The 21329-nt window shown below is 60.2% G+C and overlaps 1 protein-coding gene across 8 annotated transcripts in view; it reads left to right on the top strand.

Annotated features, from left to right (window-relative positions):
- DLG4 (discs large MAGUK scaffold protein 4) overlaps positions 1 to 21329 on the top strand; it is a 97825-nt gene that overhangs the window by 51142 nt on the left and 25354 nt on the right. For 7 of the 8 annotated variants that reach the window (XM_078851003.1, XM_078851001.1, XM_078851002.1 and 4 more), the window contains exons 3-9: positions 14395 to 14448; positions 15521 to 15571; positions 16033 to 16157; positions 17532 to 17701; positions 18471 to 18607; positions 19285 to 19429; positions 19612 to 19750. In XM_078851003.1, the coding sequence (XP_078707129.1) occupies positions 14395 to 14448; positions 15521 to 15571; positions 16033 to 16157; positions 17532 to 17701; positions 18471 to 18607; positions 19285 to 19429; positions 19612 to 19750 (821 nt within the window). Of the gene's footprint in view, positions 1 to 9992; positions 10092 to 14394; positions 14449 to 15520; positions 15572 to 16032; positions 16158 to 17531; positions 17702 to 18470; positions 18608 to 19284; positions 19430 to 19611; positions 19751 to 21329 lie in introns of those variants that run through there. The other variant, XM_078851004.1, reaches the window with a different exon arrangement.

Below are 21329 nucleotides of genomic sequence, written 5' to 3'. Positions count from 1 at the left end.
GAGTGGATTCGTGTATCACTGTGTGAGGTGTGTGTGAATGGATCTGTGTGTGTGTGGGTGGGTGGATCTGGGTGTGTCACTCTGTGTGTGTGAGTCAGTGGCTCTAGGTGATGCTGTGTGTGTGAATCTCCGTAGATCTGTGTGTGTGTGTGGTGTGGACCTGTGTGTGAGAGACCCGCTCTCGTGTGCCAGGGTGTGTGTGTCACTAGTTCTCTGTGACTGTGTGGGTCAGTGTGTATCAGTGTGTGTGTGTTTGTGGGTCTGTGTGTGCGTTTGTGCGTCCGGGCGTGCATTTGTCAGTCTGCGTGTGTGTTTGTGGATCTGTGCGTGTGGGTCAGTGTGTATCAGTGTGTGTGTGTTTGTGGGTCTGTGTGTGCGTTTGTGCGTCCGGGCGTGCATTTGTCAGTCTGCGTGTGCGTGTGTGTTTGTGGATCTGTGCGTGTGGGTCAGTGTGTATCAGTGCGTGTGTGTTTGTGGGTCTGTGTGTGCGTTTGTGCGTCCGGGCGTGCATTTGTCAGTCTGCGTGTGTGTTTGTGGATCTGTGCGTGTGGGTCAGTGTGTATCACTGCATTTGTGTTGGAGGATGTGGCTGGGGGTGTGTTGGGGTTGTCAGTCTGTGTATCATCGGGTGTGTGTTAATGTGTGTCTTGCTGTCAGTGTCTGCGTGTGCATCTCAGTGGGTGTGGCTGTGTGTTTGTGAGTCCATGTATGTGTGTTTCTTAAGGGGTGTGTGTGAGAGAGTGTGCATTAGTCGATCCCTGTGTGTGTCTCTTTCAACGCGTAAGTGTGTATCTTAGTGTGTGTGTGAGAGGTGTGTCAGAGGCTGTGGCATTATGTGTATCTCAGCGTGAGTGTTTCCCAGGGGGTGGGTCAGTTGTGTATCTGAGTGTGTGTGTCAGACGTGTCCCATCAGGTGTGTCACGGTGTGGCTCAGTGCGAGGGTGTCCTTGCCTGGGGGTGTCAGACGCACTGTGTGTGGCCGTGTGTTTCCCAGGGTGTGTAGGTTGGGGAATGTCTGTGTCGAGTGTATCTGAGTGTGCCCCTGGGTGTGTGCGAGCACACTCATGTTGTGGAGGGATAATTCACACACGCAGCACTATTTACTAGTCACCAGGAGAAAACCAGCAACAAGGACTCCTGGGTTCTCTCCCCGGGTCTGGGAGGGGAGCAGGGGGGGCTGGGAGCCAGGACGCCTGGGTTCTCTCCCCAGTTCTGGGAGGGGAGTGCGGGCGGGGTGGGTTAGAGCAGGGGGGCCTGGGAGCCAGGACTCCTGGGTTCTCTCCCCTGCTCTGGGAGGGGAGTGCGGGCGGGTGGGTTAGACCGGTGAGGCTGGGAGCCAGGACGCCTGGGTTCTCTCCCCAGCTCTGGGGAGTGGGAGTGGGGGCAGGTGGGTTAGAGCAGGGGGGCCTGGGAGTCAGGACTCCTGGGTTCTCTCCCTGGCTCTGGGAGGGGAGTGGGGCGGGTGGGTTAGAGCAGCGGGGCCTGGGAGCCAGGACTCCTGGGTTCTCTCCCCGGGTCTGGGAGGGAGTGGGGGCTGGTGGGTCAGAGCTGCCGCTGTGTGGCTGTAGGGGGCAGTACGTCGGGTTGGGGGCGTGTGTGAAATCCCCACACAAGTTGGTCGGGCAGGACTCGGGCGATGGGTCCACTGGGGAGTATTTGTGGGGGCTGGGGTGGGGGGGTCTGCCTTGGGAGAGAGGTGTGTGAGTGTGTACATTTGTATCTGCGAGCATTGTGTCTTTCTGTGGGGTCCCGGTGTGTTGTGGTGCACACATGTCTCCATGTGTGTAGTGTGTGTCAGTGGGCAGCTTGTCCGTCTCTCAGTGTGTGCGTGTTTCATAGATATTTAGGTCCGAAGGGACCATTAGGGTCATCGAGTCCGACCTCCTGCACAGCGCAGGCCACAGAATCTCACCCACCCGCTCCTACAAAAACAAACTTCACACCTATCTCTGAGCTAGTGAAGTCCTCAAATCGTGGATTAAAGACTTCAAGGAGCAGAGAATCCTCCAGCAAGTGACCCGGGCCCCACGCTGCAGAGGAAGGCGAAAAACCCCCAGGGCCTCTGCCAATCTGCCCTGGAGGAAAATTCCTTCCCGACCCCAGATATGGCGATCAGCTGAACCCTGAGCATGTGGGCAAGATTCACCAGCCAGACACCCAGGAAAGAAGTCTCTGTAGTAACTCAGATCCCACCCATCTAACATCCCATCATAGGCTGTTGGGCCTATTTACCGTGAATATTTAATTGCCAAAACCATGTTATCCCATCATACCATCTCCTCCATAAACGTATCGAGTCTAATCTTGAAGCCAGATAGATCTTTTGCCCCCACTGCTCCCCTTGGAAGGCTGTTCCAGAACTTCACTCCTCTGATGGTTAGAAACCTTCATCTAATTTCTAGTCTAAATTTCCCGGTGGCCAGTTTATATCCATTTGTTCTTGTGTCCACATTGGTACTGAGCTTAAATAATTCCTCTCCCTCTCCCGTATTTATCCCTCTGATATATTTATGGAGAGCAATCATATCTCCCCTCAACCTTCCTTTAGTTAGGCTAAACAAGCCAAGCTCCTTGAGTCTCCTTTCATAAGACAAGTTTTCCATTCCTCGGATCATCCTCGTAGCCCTTCTCTGTACCTGTTCCCGTTTGAATTCATCCTTCTTAAACGTGGGAGACCAGAACGGCAGACAGTATTCCAGGTGAGGTCTCACCAGGGCCTTGTATAACGGTACTAAAACCTCCTTATCCCTACTGGAAACACCTCTCCTGATGCATCCCAAGACCGCATTAGCTTTGTTCACGGCCATATCACATTGGCGGCTCATAGTCATCCTGTGATCAACCAATACTCCAAGGTCCTTCTCCTCCTCCGTTCCTTCTAATTGATGCGTCCCCAGCTTATAACTAAAATTCTTGTTATTAATCCCTGAATGCATGACCTTACACTTCTCACCATTAAATTTCATCCTATTACTATTACTCCAGTTTACAAGGTCATCCAGATCCTCCTGTAGGATATCCCGGTCCTTCTCTAAATTGCAAGACCTCCCAGCTTCGTATCAGCCGCAAACTTTATTAGCGCGCTCCCGCTTTTTGTGCCGAGGTCAGTGATAAAAAGATTAAATAAGATTGGTCCCAAAACCGATCCTTGAGGAACTCCACCGGTAACCTCCCTCCAGCCTGGCAGTTCACCTTTCAGTAGGACCCGTTGTGGTCTCCCCTTTAACCAATTCCTTATCCAGCTTTCAATTTCCTATTGATCCCCATCTTTTCCAATTTAACTAATAATTCCCCTGTGGCACGGTATCAAACGCCTTCCTGAAATCTAGGTCAATTAGATCCACTGCATTTCCTTTGTCAAAAAGATCTGTTACTTTCTCGAAGGAGATCGGGTTGGTTTGGCACCATCTACCTTTTGTAAAACCATGTTGTATTTTGTCCATTGACTCCCATGTCCTTAACTACCTTCTCCTTCCAAATTTTTTCCAAGACCTTGCATCCGACAGATGTCGAACTAACAGGCCTACAATTCCCCAGATCACTTTTTTCCCCTTTCTTAAAAATGTTTACACTGTACATCACATTTTGTGTGGGTGGGGTGTGTGTATAAGCCTCGTGTAGATCTCACATTGAGTGTGGGTCTGGCTGGGTGTGTGCCCTGAGTGTGTGTCTCTCATTGTGTGTGTGTGGATCTGCTGGACGTGGCTCTGGGGATGAATGTGCGTCTAGGTGTCTGTGTTTTGTGTAGCTGTGGGTGTACACTTTGTGTCATTGCGTGTGTGTGTTGTCTGTGTGTATATATTGTGTGTAGCTGTGTGTACGTTGCATGCATGTCTAGCTGTGGGTGTACATTGTATGTGTGTCTAGAGGTGTTATACATGGGGGGTGTGTGCGTGCATTTTTTGTGTTTAGCTGTGTGTATGCATGTTGTGCTCTGTGTACATTGTGTGTGTGTCTATCTGTGTGTATACATGGTGTGTTGTGTGTGTACATGGTGTGTGTATACATAGTGTGTGTGTGTGTGTGTTTTTGTGTGGGGGGGTGTCTGTGTCTGGGTGTGGTGTGTCAGGAGGATGTCTGTGTGTGTGTGTCTGGGTGTTTGGGTGTGTGGGTGTCCAGGCATGTGTGTGTTTTTCTGTGTGTGGGTGTGGATGTCTGGGTGTGTTTTTGTGTGTGTGTGTCCAGGCATGTGTGTGTTTTTCTGTGTGTGGGTGTGGATGTCTGGGTGTGTTTTTGTGTGTGTGTGTGTGTCAGGAGGCTGTCTGTGTGTGTGTGTGTCTGGGTGCGTGTGTCAGGAGGATGTGTGTGTGTATGTGTGTCTGCGTGTTTGGGCGTGTGTGTGGGTGTGGGTGTGTGGGTGGGTGTCCGGGCATGGGTGTGTTTTCTGTGTGTGGGTGCGTGTCTGGGTGTGTTTTTGTGTGTGTGTGTGTGTCTGGTGCGTGTGTGTTTTTCTGGTGTGTGTCTGGGTGTGTGGGTGTGGGTGTCCGGGCATGTGTGTGTTTTTCTGTGTGTGGGTGTGGATGTCTGGGTGTGTTTTGGTGTGTGTGTGTCAGGAGGATGTCTGTGTGTGTGTGTGGGTGTGTCTGGGTGCGGGTGTGTTTTGTGTGTGTGTCAGGAGGATGTGTGTGTGTGTATGTGTGTCTGGTGTTGGGCGTGTGGGTGTCTGGGCATGGGTGTGTTTTTGTGTGTGTGTGTGTCAGGAGGATGTCTCTGTGTGTGTGTGTCTGGGCGTGTGTGTGTGTGTATCTGGGTGCGGGTGTGTTTTGGGTGTGTGTGTGTGTGTCAGGAGGATGTGTGTGTGTATGTGTGGGTGGGTGTCTGGGTGTGTTTTTGTGTGTGTGTGTCAGGAGGATGTCTGTGTGTGGGTGTGTGTCTGGGCGTGTGGGTGGGTGTCTCTCCCTCCCTCCCCCCACCCCCATGCACGACCCCCGCGCCCCCCAGCCGCCCCTCCCTGCTCAGCTTCCATCCGCCCCATGGCGAGGTATTTATAATGGGGGTGGGGGTCAGACCCCAGTTATGGGGGGCAGAGATGCTGGCTGAGGGGAGGGGAGGCGGGGGCAGGACAGGGTGGGGGTGAGGATTTCTAAGCTGGCATCTCAAACCCAAGGAGAGGTTTGTGGGGTTCCTGCAGAGTTGGGGGTGGGACAGCTCGGCCCGGGGCTCGATTTGGGGGGTGCAGCTTGGACTTGGGGGGATAAGGCATTGGAACGGTTGAGGGGATTGATCTGGGGGCTGGGTGCAAACTTTGGGGGGTGCGATGTGGGGGCTGGGATGAAATTGGGGGGCAGGCAGTTAGGGCGGATAATAAATATGGGGGGTCGATGTGGGATGAGATTTTCTGGGTGCTGTATGAGATGTGAGGACGCTTTGGGGGTTCAGTGTAGGGCACAGGATAAAAACTTGGGGGGTTATGAAACAGGGGATCCAGTTTCTTGGGGGGCGCCCTAGGGGGCGTGGAATAACCTTTGGGGAGTTCAGTTTGGCAGCGCGAATGGTTCCAGGGTTGGATCTGGGGGGCTTTGGAGGCTTCTTTTGGGGCAGAAGCCTGGATATGTTGGGGTACAGAGAGAGGGGGGGCGGAAGGGGAGGGAGGTGATCGGGGGGCCTTGGGGAACAGCTTGGAATTTGTGGGGGCTCCTTTTTGGGGGGGGTCTGGAGTGCGGTGACACATAAGGGTTCATTTTACCCCCGCCGGATCATTGGCAGTTTTGGGGTGTTCTCTCACTGCACCCCGCTAATGGATTTGGGGTGTTGCATTCAGGCATTTAGGACAGGCTGGGTGTCAGGAGGGCTGGAGGGAGCCCAGGGCTGGGATATCCTGGGGGGCTGTGGGTCAGGAGTGAGGGGCACCGGCAGGGCGGGGGGGGGCAGGGCTGGGCTAGCGGGGGGCTGTGGGTCAGGAGTGAGGGGCACTGGCGGGGGGGGGGGATGTTCTCACCCGCTCTCTCTGATCTCCTTACGTAGCCTCCCAAAGCGGCTTTACTCCCTTCCTGCCACAATCCAATTACCGGGGGCTGCCGACCCCCCCGGCCAAGGGCTGGCAGAGGACAGAATACAGAAACAGCCCACTAGGGGGTGCAGTGGGGCAGGGAGCAGGGCGGGGGGCTCAGCAGGGGGCGCTCTCCCCTGGCAGGCAGGGCTGGCCCCAGGGCGGCACTAGGGGGCACTGTGGGGCAGGGAGTGGGGCGGGGGGCTCGGCAGGGGGCGCTCTCCCCTGGCAGGCAGGGCTGGCCCCAGGGCAGCACTATGGGGCAGGGAGTGGGGCGGGGGGTCTCAGCAGGGGGCACTCTCCCCTGGCAGGCGGGGCTGGCCCCAGGGCGGCGCTGGGGGGCAGGGAGTGGGGCGGGGGGCTCGGCAGGGGGCGCTCTCTCCTGGCAGGCAGGGCTGGCCCCAGGGCGGCACTAGAGGGCGCTGTGGGGCAGGGAGTGGGGCGGGGGGCTCGGCAGGGGGCGCTCTCCCCTGGCAGGCAGGGCTGGCCCCAGGGCGGCGCTAGGGGGCGCTGTGGGGCAGGGAGTGGGGCGGGGGCTCAGCAGGGGGCGCTCTCCCCTGGCAGGCAGGGCTGGCCCCAGGGTGGCACTAGGGGGCGCTGTGGGGCAGGGAGTGGGGCGGGGGGCTCGGCAGGGGGCGCTCTCCCCTGGCAGGCAGGGCTGGCCCCAGGGCGGCGCTAGGGGGCACAGTGGGGCAGGGAGCAGGATGGGGGGGCTCAGCAGGGGGCGCTCTCCCCTGGCAGGCAGGGCTGCCCCATTGCCCTTCCCTCCCACCCCCATGAAATAAGCCACAATGGACCTGGGGGGGACATGTCGGAGACCATCTCCCCCTGCCCGAACCCCAACTTCCTTTCTTCCGTGCTGATCTCCGTACTTGACTAGCGCCCTCGTCTGTTCACTTCTTCTTCCCTATTTCATCCCGTCTTTCTTTCGTCGGGGGGTCCCTCTGTCCTTCATTCCGGTTCCCTTTTCTCCCTTCCGTTCGGTGTCATTTTCCCCCGGCGTTGACTCTGTTCGTTCTTCCAGCCCTGCCTTTTTCCTTCCTTCCATCGGCCCCCCTCACCCCCTGCACTCGTTCATCCTTGGCCTGCTTCTTTCCTGCGTTTCCTCGTCTTCCAGGCTTGCTTCCCTTCCTTCCCTTCTCTAATCACGGCTTTCTTTTCTCTTTTCATTTTTGTCACTTTCCAGGCCTGCTTTCTTTTCATTCCTCCATTCCTACTTCGGTGGCTCTTTGCTTTGCTTCATTCTTTCTTTCATTCGTTCCGTCTTTCCTTCCTTCATAGACTCCTGGAAGATCAGGGTTGGGAGGGATCCCAGGAGGTACCGAGTCCAGCCCCTCCTCAAAGCAGGACCAACCCCAACTGAATTCCCAGCTTTCTTTCTTTCTTTCTTTCTTTCTTTCTTTCTTTCTTTCTTTCTTTCTTTCTTTCTTTCTTTCTTTCTTTTTCTATCACTTTCCATGATTTCTTTACTTTCATTCCTACTTTGGTTTCTTTCTTTCTTTCTTTTCTTTACTTTCACTCCCACTTTAGTTTCTTTCTTTCTTTTCCTATCACTTTCCATGATTTCTTTACTTTCATTCCTACTTTGGTTTCTTTCTTTCTTTCTCTTCCACTTTATTTTCTTTCTTTCTTTCCATGATTTCTTTCTTTCTTTCTTTCTTTCTTTCTTTACTTTCACTCCCACTTTGGTTTCTTTCTTTCTTTCTTTCTTTCTTTCTTTCTTTCTTTCTTTACTTTCACTTCCACTTTATTTTCTTTCTTTCTTTCTTTCTTTACTTTCACTTCCACTTTCTTTCTTTCTTTCTTTCTTTCTTTCTTTCTTTCTTTCTTTCTTTCTTTCTTTCTTTCTTTCTTTACTTTCACTCCCATTTGGGTTTCTTTCTTTCTTTCTTTCTTTCCATGATTTCTTTACTTTCACTTCCACTTTATTTTCTTTCTTTTCTTTACTTTCACTCCCACTTGAGTTTCTTTCTTTCTTTTCCTATCACTTTCCATGATTTCTTTACTTTCATTCCTACTTTGGTTTCTTTCTTTCTTTCTCTTCCACTTTATTTTCTTTCTTTCTTTCCATGATTTCTTTACTTTCATTCCTACTTTCTTTCTTTCTTTCTCACTTTCCATGATTTCTTTACTTTCATTCCTACTTTCTTTCTTTCTTTCTCACTTTCCATGATTTCTTTACTTTCACTCCCACTTTGGTTTCTTTCTTTCTTTCTTTCCATGATTTCTTTACTTTCATTCCTACTTTCTTTCTTTCTTTCTTTCTTTCTCACTTTCCATGATTTCTTTACTTTCACTCCCACTTTGGTTTCTCTTTCTTTCTTTCTTTCTTTCTTTCTTTCTTTCTTTCTTTCTTTCTTTCTTTCTTTCTTTCTTTCTTTCTTTCACTCCCACTTTAGTTTCTTTCTTTCTTTCTTTTTCTATCACTTTCCATGATTTCTTTACTTTCATTCCTACTTTGGTTTCTTTCACATTCATTCTTTCATTCTCTCTTTCTTCATCTCTGTCCCCCAGGTTACACCCCCCCCCCCGCATCATTCCCAGCCTCCCCCAGCTGTCCCCGCCCCCAGCTGGCGGCCCCCCCACCCCCACCGATAAAGGAGGCCTTTCCCTTTAAGGCGCTTTGTAAAGTGGGGCTGCGGTCCGGAAGCCGCCACCTGCGGGACTTGGGCGCCACCGCGTGGCCGCTTTAGGTAACGACACCGGCACCCGTCCCCCCGCCCCCGCCAGGAGAGAGAGTGAACTCCATCTCCGTGATGTTGAGGGGGAAACTGAGGCACAGATAGAGGACTAGAACCCCAGCCCCCCCCGCTCTATCCCACCAGCCCCCACGCCCCTCCCAGAGCCGGGAGAGAACCCAGGAGTCCTGGCTCCCAGACCCCCCATTCGCCCCCCCGCTCTAACCCACCAGAGCCTTGGTTTTCAATGGCTCTGAGGACTTGAGCTGTTAGATGCATTAAAGTTTCTCAGCTAATTTCCCTAGGAGGGCAGGGCGTCAGGACCCCGGTGTCCGGGCTAAATTCCCCCTTGGGTCAGACCACGCTGGCGGGCTAAACAACGCCCCCCCCCAACCAGAGTGTCAATGGGAGACAGAAACCGCCTTCGCTTCCTGTCCCAAATAATCTGGCAGCGGTGCTGTGGGCTGTGCCCCACCCCAGAGGTGGCTGCATCTCCGCACCCAGCTGGAGATCCCTGAAATTGCAGGGGCGGGGGGGGGGGCTGGGCTACAGGTCGGGAGTGAGGGGCACCGGCAGGGCTGGGTTAGCAGGGGGGCTGCGGGTCGCGAATGGGGGACACCGGCAGAGTGGGGGGGGCAGGGCTGGGCTGGGCTGGCAGGGGAGCTGCGGGTCCGGAGTGAGGGGGGGCAGGGCTGGGCTAGGAGGGGGCTGCAGGTCGGGAGTGAGGGGCACGGGCAGAGCTGGGGGGGGGGCAGGGGGCTGCGGGTGGGGAGTGGGGGGGGAAGGGTTGGGCTAGGAGGGGGCTGCAGACCGGGAGTGAGGGGGGGGCAGGGCTGGGAGCGGGGGGACGGGACACCCAGGCTGTGATTCTCCCTGAGCTGGGGGGGGGAAGGGGTGGCCTTGGTGTGGGGGGAGCTGCCTCCCCCCCCGCCCCCCGGCAGGCTGGTGTCTCCGTCAGACGCGCAGAGGGAAGATCCCGGCGCGATCCGCGGCGCCCTCCGGCCCCCCGGCTGCGGCGCGGGATGGGGGAAGGGGCCGCCGAGCGGGGGGGGGAGCCGAGGCCGCCGGGGGCGGAGGGATAAAAAAAAATCGCCCCCCCCCCACACTTCGGAGCCGGCGGAGGAGAAGCCGGTGGCGGATCGGCGGGCGTGGGGAGGGGTCCCTGCAGCCGGCGAGGGACACGCGGGGGGGGGGCGGCTGCTGGAGGCGGAGGGGGGAGATTAGCCCCTCCCCCCGCGGGCTTTTGCCCATCCCCCTTTGGGGGCGGGGGCTGCAGCGGGGGGGGGCCGGGAAGGGGGGGCCCATCCCGTCCCCCCCCCCCCAGCACCGGGGCCATGTTCGTGTCGGTCTGGTACGCCAAGAAGATGGGTCGGCGTCTGCTCAACAACGTCCGGCGGGCCCAGAGGCAGCGGGGCCGGGCCACGGTACCGGGGGCGGCGGGGGGCCCGAGGGGCAGGGAGCTGGGGGGATGCGGGAGGGGAGGGGGGCGGGGGGAGGGAAGGGGGATTGTGGGGGGAGGGGGCAGGGAGCTGGGGGGATGCGGGACGGGGAGAGAAGGGGATGTGGGGGGGAGGGGGCAAGGAGCTGGGGGGATGCGGGAGGGAAGGGGGATTGTGGGGGGAGGGGGCAGGGAGCTGGGGGGATGCGGGACGGGGAGAGGAGGGGATGTGTGGGGGGAGGGAGCAAGGAGCTGGGGGGATGCGGGAGGGGAGGGGGGCCGAGGGTGATGTGTGACGGGAGGGAGGAGGGAAGGGGGATTGTGGGGGGAGGGGGCAGGGAGTTGGGGGGATGCGGGACGGGGAGAGAAGGGGATGTGTGGGGGGAGGGAGCAAGGAGCTGGGGGGATGCGGGAGGGGAGGGGGGCCGGGGGTGATGTGTGACGGGAGGGGGAGGGAAGGGGGATTGTGGGGGGAGGGGGCAGGGAGCTGGGGGGATGCGGGACGGGGAGGGGGCAAGGAAGGGGGATAGTGGGGGGAGGGGGCAGGGAGCTGGGGGGATGCGGGAGGGGAGGGGAGGGGGGAGGGAAAGGGGATAGTGGGGGGAGGGGGGATGTGGGGGGGAGGGAGCAAGGAGCTGGGGGGATGCGGGAGGGGAGGGGGGAGGGAAGGGGGATGTGTGGGGGAGGAGGAGGAGGAGGAGGGGACCCGGGGGGGGGATGGCTGGGGGGAGGGGGGCGGAAAGGGGGATAGTGGGGGGAGGGAGGAGCTGGGAGGAAGCTGGGGGAGGGGAGGGGGGAGAGAGGATAGTGGGGTGTGGGGGAGGTGAGGCAGGCTAGTGAGGGAGGGAGGACTGGGGGAGGGTGATAAAAAAGGGAAGGGGTCGCAGGGGAGGAGGTGGAGGGGGCAGGGATCTGGGGGGCTGACAGGAGGAGCTGGCGGGGGGGGGGGAATGAGGGGGGGATGGGACCAGGCAGGGGGCACAGGCCGGGGGGTTGGGGGAGAAGGCTGGGGGCCGGCGTAGGCTGTGAGGGGAAGCAGGGGGGTGGGGAAGAGAGAGGTGGGGGGTAATTGGAGGGGCAGGGGAAGGGTGGGATTTTTGGGGGGCTGCGGGTCGGGAGTGAGGGGCACCGGCAGGGCTGGGGGGGGGGCAGGGGAGCCATGAATGGAGCAGGGGCGGGGGCATCAGTCATGACGTCACGGGGGATGTCTGCCTGACGTCACCATCCCTGCCTATGAATGGGGGAGCGGGGGAGGGGCTGCTGAATAAGTCAAGTGTTGAACAGAGCGGCGGGGGGGGGGCTGGGCAGGATGTTTTGGGGGGAGCAGAGGGGTGGGGGCATCTCAGCTGTTGGGGAGATCTGGTCCCGGACGCCTGGGTTCATGGCGTGCATGCTGGGGCAGAGCCCCCCCTTCTGAGCCCCCCACCCCCACAGCGCCCACTAGTGCCGCCCTGGGGCCAGCCCCCCCCCACCAGCCGAGAGCGCCCCCTGCTGAGCCCCCACCCCACTCCCTGGCCCACAGCGCCCCCTAGTGCTCAGCCCTGCCTGCCAGGGGAGAGCGCCCCCCACCGAGCCCCCCGCCCTGCTCCCTCCCCCCAGCGCCGCCCTGGGGCAGTGGGCGGGGGGCTCTCATCCAAGACCAGCAACTCCCCCACCCGAGCCCTAGATACTTGGCCCGCTGGGACCCTCCAGCTGTCCCAGTTAGCTGACGCATTGAGCCCCGCTGCAGGAAGTGGGGGGAGGGAGAGGCACTGAGATGTGGCCACCTCTGGGGCGGGGCGGCCGGTGACCCGGGGACCCCTCGCCCGGCGCCGAGATGCGGCCACCTCTGGGGCAGGGCGGCCAGTGACCCGGGGACCCCTCGCCCGGCGCCGAGATGCGCCCACCTCTGGGGCGGGGCGGCCGGTGACCCGGGGACCCCTCGCCCGGCGCCAAGATGCGGCCACCTCTGGGGCGGGGCGGCCGGTGACCCGGGGACCCCTCGCCCGGCGCCAAGATGCGGCCACCTCTGGGGCAGGGCGGCTGGTGACCCGGGGACCCCTCGCCGGCGCTGAGATGCGGCTACCTCTGGGGCGGGGCGGCCGGTGACCCGGGGACTCCTCGCCCGGCGCCGAGATGCGGCCACCTCTGGGGCGGGGCGGCCGGTGACACGGGGACCCCTCGCCCGGCGCCGAGATGTGGCCACCTCTGGGGTGGTGCTGGCCCGTCGCTCTGGATAGTTCCATGGGCTCTGCCAGAGGAAAGCCGGGCTCTGCTGGAGTCATTAGCGGCTCTGAATAATTAATATGAAACCTCCGTTAGGCACATTTTGTCCCTTCTCTCCTCTTCTCCGCTGGAGCTTTGAAACGCAGCCTCCCACGCAGGGAGCAGCCTCAGCTGCGGAGGGGAGTGGGGCCTACTGGTTAGGGGGCTGGGAGCCAGGACTCCTGGGTTCTCTCCCTGGCTCTGGGTGGGGAGTGGGGGCTGGTCGGTTAGAGCAGGGGGGGCTGGGAGCCAGGACTCCTGGGTTCTCTCCCTGGCTCTGGGTGGGGAGTGGGGGCTGGTCGGTTAGAGCAGGGGGGGCCGGGAGCCAGGACTCCTGGGTTCTTTCCCTGGCTCTGGGAGGGGAGTGGGGACTGGTGGTTAGAGCAGGGGGGGCTGGGAGCCAGGGCTCCTGGGTTCTTTGCCTGGCTCTGGGAGGGGAGCGGGGGCTGGTGGTTAGAGCGGTGGGGGCTGGGAGCCAGGACCCCCGAGCCAGCCAGTCCCTGCCCTGGGGCTGGATGGGAGCCGGCGCCCCCTAGCTGGGACAGGCCCCATTCTGCCCCCGCCCCCCATTAATTGGCCTTTTTAATCAGCCGACACAACCCTCGGCCCTAGAGCTCCATGGTCTGTGGCGGTCCCCTCGTTGCCACGACAACTCCCCCCCCCGCGGTACTTGGTCCCAGTTCCCTGGCATCGCCATGGTTACCGTTGCCGAGGCGGCGGACCGGGCGGGGGAAGCTGGGAAGGTCGCTAGGGAGCCAGCGAGGGAAGGAAGAGCGGCCATGCCCCCCTCCCCCGTCCCTGGGCTGAGATGCAGCCACCTCTGGGGTGGGGCCTTCCCCCATCCAGAGTCCAGCCCTGCCCCCGCCCCCCTGCCCTGCCGGTGCCCCCCACTCCCGACCCGCAGCCCCTTTCACCCCAGCCCTGCCCCCCCCAGCCCTGCCGGTGCCCCCCACTCCCGACCCGGAGCCCCCTGCTAGCCTGGCCCTGGGCCCCCCAGGCCTGCCGGTGCCCCTCACTCCCGACCTGCAGCCCCTTTCACCCCAGCCCTGCCCCCCCCCAGCCCTGCCGGTGCCCCTCACTCCCGACCCGCAGCCCCCTGACAGCCCAGCCCCCCCAGCCCTGCCGGCGCCCCCCACTCCCGACCCGCAGCCCCCTGACAGCCCAGCCCTGCGTCCCCAGCCCTGCCGGTGCCCCTCACTCCCGACCCACAGCCCCTTTCACCCCAGCCCAGCCCCCCCCAGCCCTGCCGGTGCCCCCCACTCCCGACCCGCAGCCCCCTGCTAGCCTGGCCCTGGGCTCCCCCCAGCCCTGAGATCCAATGTGGCGCTGAGCTTTTAGATGGAAGGGTCGCAGATGTCGAGTTTGGGGGTTCACGGGGCGCTTTGGGGCTGCCGTGAAATTTTGGGGTGCTCCCGGTGTGTGGGGGTGGCGGTTTTGAGTGATGGTTTTGTGGGTTTCAGGGGAATAGTTGGGCTGTTTTTTTTGCCAGGGGGATATTCGCGCGGGGGGGGGGGTGTCCCATGAATTTTGGGGGGGTGTTGATTCGGTGTAGATTTTTGGGGGGCTCCCTCACTCTTTGGGGGGGCAAAACCTGAGGAGCTCTCGAGGCCGCTTTATCATTTGGGGTGTGACATTTCACAAGCTCTCATTCTGGAGCTTGATGGGTTGAATATTTGGGGGGGCGGGTCACTTTCGGGGCTCGGTTAGACAGCTCAGGGTGCCCCCCTGGCTGTCATGGCCCCCCCCCCAGCCCGGCTGGACTGCGGTTACTGCTGGGGCGCAGCATAAAGTTGGGGGGATCTTTTCTTCCACCCCAAAAGTCCCCAGGTCTCGCCCACCCGTTCGGGGGGGACCGGAGCCGCGAGCTCGCTGGGAACCCAAGGCCAAGCAGGTTGGGTGGGATACTTGGCTCCGGTCTGGGGGTGTCTCAGCCCCTGGGGGTGGGATCTGGTATCTCGGGGGGCCGGTGGCACCGCGGGGAAGCTGCTGAGATGCCCCCAGCCTCACGCTGGGGTCTCCTGCTTTTGTCTCCTCCTCTCCTGCAGGCGAATTCTCCGCCGGTCATCGTGAATACGGACACCCTGGAGGCGCCGGCGTATGTGAGTAGCCAAGTGGGGGGCTGGGGGGTTTGGGGGGCTGGGGGGGACCTAGTTTCCGGACCAGTGCAGCTTCCTCCTAGGTGCACATTGATCACTAGGATCCGTCCCCCCCACCCCAAACTCCCCCCCCAAATCTTTCCCTCCCCCAAACTCCCCCCAGCCCCCAAAACCTTCCCCCCAACTCTTCCCTGATTTGACCCCCCCAAACCTTGTCCCCAAACTCACCCTGATGTGACTCCCCAAACCTTCCCTCCAAAACTCATCTCTGACCCCCCCAAATCTCCCCCAACCCCCACTGACCTCCCCCCAAAACTTCCCTCCGAAACTTCCCTTCCCCCCAAATGCCCTCAATTTTGCCCCCAAACTCACCCCAATCTGACCCCCACAAACCTTCCCCCACATCCCCCCCAACCCACCCTAAACTCTCCCCCAATCTTTCCCTCCCCCAAACTCCCCCCAGCCCACAACCTTCCCCCCAAACTCACCCCAGATCTGACTCCCCGAACCTTCCCTCCAAACTCATCTCTGGCCCCCCCAAATCTCCCCCAACCCACCCTGACCTCCCCCCAAAATCAGCTCCAAATCTTCCCCTCCCCCCAACCTTCCCCTGCCCCAACCTTCCCCCCCCCAACTCACCACTGATCTGAACTCCCAAACCTTCCCTCCAAACTCATCTCTGGCCCCCCCAAATCTCCCCCAACCCACCCTGTCCTGCCCCCAAAATCCCCTCCAAATCTTCCCCTCCCCCCAGACTCCCCCCAGCCACCAAACCTTCCCCCCCCCCACAACTCACCTCTGGCTGCTTCTGTTCAACAGAGAGGCCTCTCGGTAGTTCTTACCCCTTTTCCCAGGTGTGTGGGGGGGGTGGGGGGTGGAAGATCCCCCCCCGGGGAATTGGAGGGGGGGATGGGGGGTTCTTGTATGATGCAGGCAAATAGATCTTGTGGCTTTTCTTGTCTTTTTCCCCGAGTTCCTTGGATCTTTTCTGTCTCTTAATTCACCCTTTCGTTCTTTGTCCTTCGTTCTGCCGTGCGGGGGCCCAATTCTCACGCCCCCCCCCCTTTCTGTCTAGGTCAACGGGACGGAGGGGGAGATGGAGTACGAAGAAATCACGTTAGAAAGGGTGAGACTCCGCGTTCCCGTCTCCTTCTTGGGGGTGAATTGGGGCGTAAAGCACCCCACAGACGAACGCCTCGCACCCCCTCCCCCAGCGCTGCCGGTGCCCCTCACTCCCGACCCGCAGCCCCCTGCCAGCCCAGCCAGTGCCCCTCCCTCCCGACCCACAGCCCCCTGCCAGCCCAGCCCTGCCCCCCCCCCGAGCCCTGCCGGTGCCCCTCACTCCCGACCCGCAGCCCCCTGCCAGCCCAGCCCTGCCCCCCCGAGCCCTGCCGGTGCCCCTCACTCCCGACCCGCAGCCCCCTGCCAGTCCAGCCCTGCCCCCCACAGCCCTGCCGGTGCCCCTCACTCCTGACCCGCAGCCCCCTGCCAGCCCAGCCCTGCCCCCCCGAGCCCTGCCGGTGCCCCTCACTCCCGACCCGCAGCCCCTGGAGCGCGACTGACAGGTTTTGGGGGTGTCTCCTCCAGGGTAACTCCGGGTTGGGGTTCAGCATTGCCGGGGGCACGGACAACCCCCACATTGGGGACGACCCCAGCATCTTCATCACCAAAATCATCCCTGGGGGAGCCGCGGCTCAGGACGGCCGCCTCAGGTACCCGCGGGGGGAGTGGGGGGGCGGAGAAGGGGCTGGGGAGCGGGGCGGGCTCGGCGTGGGCGTGGAAGCGAGGGTGAGCCGGGTGTGCGAGGTCGCCGAGCCGGTGCAGCGGGTGGGTTGTGTGGCCATGCACACGCCCGCACACAACGCCTCGCTGCGGGGGTGACAACCCCCCCGGAGGCTGATTGAATGTGCCCCGGCCTCCTCGTGCACGATCCCGCGCACGATCGTTTGCAGAATCGCTCCTTGCACGCGTGCGAATTGGTTTGCTGACCGTTCCTTGGCACCGGCGCCTGGTGACTTGGCCAATTACTCATTGCCTGGTCCCAGTTGCTCATTACCCTTGTGCGCTCACAGTGGCTTGGGGCACAATGGCACACAGCCATTGCACGCTTGCGCGTTGCACGCTCATCGTGCAATCGCTCGTGGCAGGCACGCAATCGCGTGTTGCAAACTGTCGCCGTCGTTGCACAATCGCTCGCCCCGCGCTCTTTGCACACGCTCACAGTCCCTCCTTGCACACGTGCTCGTGGCCCCTGCTCACACGTGTTTGTCGCACTCCTGCCAAACTCATTGCATGGGCCCAATCACAGTCTGGCAGGTGCTCACCATGTCTCAGTGCACACTTGCTGATTGTAAATGCGCACAATCGCTCACGGCACAACCATTCGTTGCACACTCATGTGCTCACACTCTCCCACTGCAGAATTGCTCATTGCACACTGTTTACCGCATCGCTCGTGGCACGTACTCACAATTGCTGCTTGCACCATTGTTCCCTGTTACACACTTATTACGCCGTTGCTCATGGCAGACACTCACCATTGCACAGTCACTCACTGGAGATGTTCACAATCGCCCACGACACAATTGCTCACCCCACACTCATTGCCTGTGATCACAATCCCTCTTTGCACAATTCCTCATCACGCAATCCCTTGTGGCGCAGGCTTACAATCGCTCTTTGCACAACTGATCCCTGCACACTCTCCGGCTCATTCCTTGCACAATTGGTCCTTGCACAACTGCTCACGGCAGACTCTCCTAGTTGTTCCTTGCACAATCGCTCTTGCAGATGCTCACAATCTTTCATTGCCCGGGTGGTCATTGCACACTCATCGCACAACCACTCATTGCAGAGGCTTACAAACGCTCGCCATGCTGTCACTCCTTGCACACTCATTCCCCAGTTGCTCATGGCGCACCCGCCCAAGGGCTCCTTGCCCGGTCGCTCATATCTCCTCCGTCGCCCCATCCTCGCAGCACGTGTGTCTCGCACGCTTGCTCCCGGCACCCGCTCGCAATCGCCCCGGGGCCCCCCGGCCCCCGTGAGACCCCCTGATCTCCCCCCCGACCGTGTCCCTGCACCAGGGTGAACGACAGCATCCTGTTTGTGAACGACGTGGACGTGCGAGAGGTGACCCACAGCACGGCGGTGGAGGCGCTGAAGGAAGCCGGCTCCATCGTGCGTCTCTACGTCATGCGGCGCAAGGCCCTGGCCGAGAAGGTCATGGAAGTGAAGCTCATCAAGGGGCCCAAAGGTCAGAGACGCCCTGCAGCCGGGGAGCCCCTTGGACAGCCCCCCTGAATCCCCCCCCATGGCTTGGGATACCCCGGACAGCCCCCCAAGCTCCTTGGAAAGATCCTCCCTCTGAGAGACACCCCCCCCATGGCTGGGGATGTCCCTATGAACCCCCCGTCTTCCCTTGGAGAGACCCTGATAACTTGGGGGTCACATACACTCCCTGCTCCACCAGCCCCCCCTCCTGCTTCCGTCCACTGAGGCCTCCTGAGAGAACACCCCAGACCCCCCCTAGAGCCAGGGTCTCCATTGTCCACCCCCTGGTTCCCCCACTAAGGAACCCCTGAAGAGAACCCCTCAATAAACCCCTGGTCCCCCCCATACACTGAGAGACCCGCCCCCCCCCACCGGATAACCCCCATCCTGGAGAGAGCCCCTTGGACCCAGCACATCCCAAAGCCAGGAGTCCCCCTGGAATCCCCGCCCCCCCATACATGCTCCCCCTTGACAGCCCCCCACCACTTTCTACTCCCTCCTTGGAGATTCCCCCCCCTCCAGGATTCCCCTCCCTAGGGCAGAAGTCCCCCCTTTCTTTCCCATGATCCCCCCGAACCCCATCATCACCCCATGCTCCCCAGAGGGACCCCCCTCAAAGATCAGTCCCAAAGACCCCTCCCTGGGATCTCCCCCTCATCCCCTTCTCTCTGACTCTCCCCAGTTCTGCCTGCCCCCCCACCCCACCCCCGAAAATCTCCCCCTCTGAATCTCTCTCCCCTCCCCCGGCTCAGGTCTGGGGTTCAGCATCGCAGGGGGCGTCGGCAACCAGCACATCCCTGGGGACAACAGCATCTACGTCACAAAGATCATCGAGGGGGGGGCCGCCCACAAGGATGGGCGCCTCCAGATTGGGGACAAGATCCTGGCGGTGAGTCTTCCCCCCAGCCAGGCAGGGGGTTAACTGAGCCCCAGGGTGGGCGGGGAGGGGCCTGAGTAGAGGGTGGGAGGGGCTTAGCAGGGTGGGAGGGGTTTAGCGGAGGGTGCGGCTTAGTTGAGGGGGAGGAGCCTAAGTGAGGGGGCAGCTGAGTGGGAGGGGCTTAGTGGAATGAGTTGAGGGAGGGGCCTAATTGAGGGGCGGGGCTTGTTGAGAGGGAGGAGCCTATGTCAGGGGGAAGCTGAGTGGGAGGGGCTTAGCTGAGTGGAGAGAGTTGGGGAGGGACCTAATTGAGGGGCGGGGCTTAGTTGAGAGGGAGGAGCCTATGTCTGGGGAAGCTGAGGGGGGGGCTTAACTGAGAGGAGGAAGCTGAGTGGGAGGGGCTTAGTGGAATGGAGAGAGTTGGGGAGGGGCTTAGTTGAGGGAAGGGGCTTAGTTGAGAGGGAGGAGCCTTCATCGGGGGGGGGGGGGAAGCGGAGTGGGCGGGGCTTATCTGTGGGGTGCTGAGCTGGGTGGGGGGCGTCCCCGGGACAGAATTTTTCTGCAAGACTCCCTGCCACTGGATATTGCCGAGAGTAGATGGGCCCATGGGCCCGAGCTGGGAGAAGAGGCAGGTGGGATACCGGGGCAGATGGGCCCATAGGTCTGACCCCATGTCCCCCCCACTCCAGGTTAACAACGTCAGCCTGGAGGACGTGATGCACGAGGACGCGGTGGCCGCCCTCAAGAACACGTACGACGTCGTCTACCTGAAGGTGGCGAAACCCACCAACATGTACCTCAACGACTCCTACGCCCCGCCCGACATCACCACCTGTGAGAACTGCCGGGGGCTGCGGGGGGGCGGGGTGGGGGGCTCAGCCGGGGGCAGGCCGGGCTGGCCCCAGGGGGCGCTGTGGGGCAGGGAGCATGGCGGGACCTCGGCATGAACAGCCGCCCCGCCCCAGAGTTGGCCGCATCTCCGCCCGTAACGCCGCGCTTTTCTCTCCCCGCTACAGCGTACTCCCAGCACCTGGACAACGAAATCAGCCACCAGAGTTACCTGGGCACTGACTATCCACAAGCCATGACCCCCACCTCCCCCCGGCGCTACTCCCCCATCCCCAAGGAGATGATGGGGGAAGAGGACATACCCAGGTGAGCAAAGCCCCTGCCCCTCCCCTGGGGCCAGATGGCCGCCCCCTAGCGCGCCTGGGTGCCGACTGGCATGGTTTGGGGTGCACAAAGATCACCCCCTTTGTGGCCTCTTAATGGCATTCGTCTGCCAGGGATGCACACAGTTGTCCAGCTGAAGTGTAGGTGCCTGGGTGCAGGAGACGGACAGGCGCTCAGGTGACATACAGGCGGACGTGTAACACACGGCCGCGTGCACAATACAGAGGCGCACAGGAAATGGACAACCACACACAGTGACATACAGCTAATGGACAGCCATGCACTGTGATTTACAGGCGCACAGGTAACATACAGCCATGCCCCATGACATACAGGTAGGTAATGTACAGCCACACACCATGACATACAGGTGCACAGACAATGGACAACCATGCACCGTAATGTACAGGAGCGAGGTAATGTAAACCCCCACACCGTGACATACAAGCGCACAGGGACTGTACATCCACACACCATGAAATACAGGTGCACAGGTTACATGCAGCCATGCACAGTAATATACAGGCGCACACGCAATCTACAACTGTGCACCATGACATACAAGCGCACAGCTAACCTACAGCCACCCACCATAACATACAAACGCACAGCTAATATACAGCCACTCACCGTAACATACAGGCGCAGAGGTTACCTACAACCATCCACCATCACATACAGGCGCACAGCTAATGTACAGCCACCCACTACAACATACAGGCGCACAGCTAATGTACAGCCACCCACTACAACATACAGGCGCACAGCTAATGTACAGCCACCCACTACAACATACAGGCGCACAGCTAATGTACAGCCACCCACTACAACATACAGGCGCACAGCTAATGTACAGCCACCCACTACAACATACAGGCGCACAGCTAATGTACAGCCACCCACTACAACATACAGGCGCGCAGGTTACCTACAGCCACCCACCTTAACATACAGGTGCACAGCTAATGTACAGCCACCCACCGTAACATACAGGCGCACAGGTTACCTACAGCCACCCACCATAACATACAGGCGCACAGGTTACCTACAGCCACCCACCGTAACATACAGGTGCACACCTAATGTACAGCCACCCACCGCAACATACAGGCGCGCAGGTTACCTACAGCCACCCACCATAACATACAGGCGCACAGGTTACCTACAGCCACCCACCGTAACATACAGGCGCACAGGTTACCTACAGCCACCCACCGTAACATACAGGCGCGCAGGTTACCTACAGCCACCCACCGTAACATACAGGCGCACAGATTACCTACAGCCACCCACCGTAACATACAGGCGCACACCTAACGTACAGCCAGTCACCGTAACATACAGGCGCGCAGGTTACCTACAGCCACCCACCATAACATACAGGTGCACAGCTAATGTACAGCCACTCACCGTAACGTACAGGTGCACAGGTTACCTACAGCCACCCACTGTAACCTACAGGCGCACAGGTTATGTACAGCTGTATACAGATCACAGAGGCGCACAAATAAGAGACAGGCAGCCGTGTGACATTCAGGCATCCACATGACACGTTTGTGAC

Source organism: Lepidochelys kempii, chromosome 28 (genome assembly GCF_965140285.1).
Source record: "Lepidochelys kempii isolate rLepKem1 chromosome 28, rLepKem1.hap1, whole genome shotgun sequence".
Classification (NCBI taxonomy): Eukaryota; Metazoa; Chordata; order Testudines; family Cheloniidae; genus Lepidochelys; species Lepidochelys kempii.
This window is presented reverse-complemented; position numbering and strand designations above follow the sequence as displayed.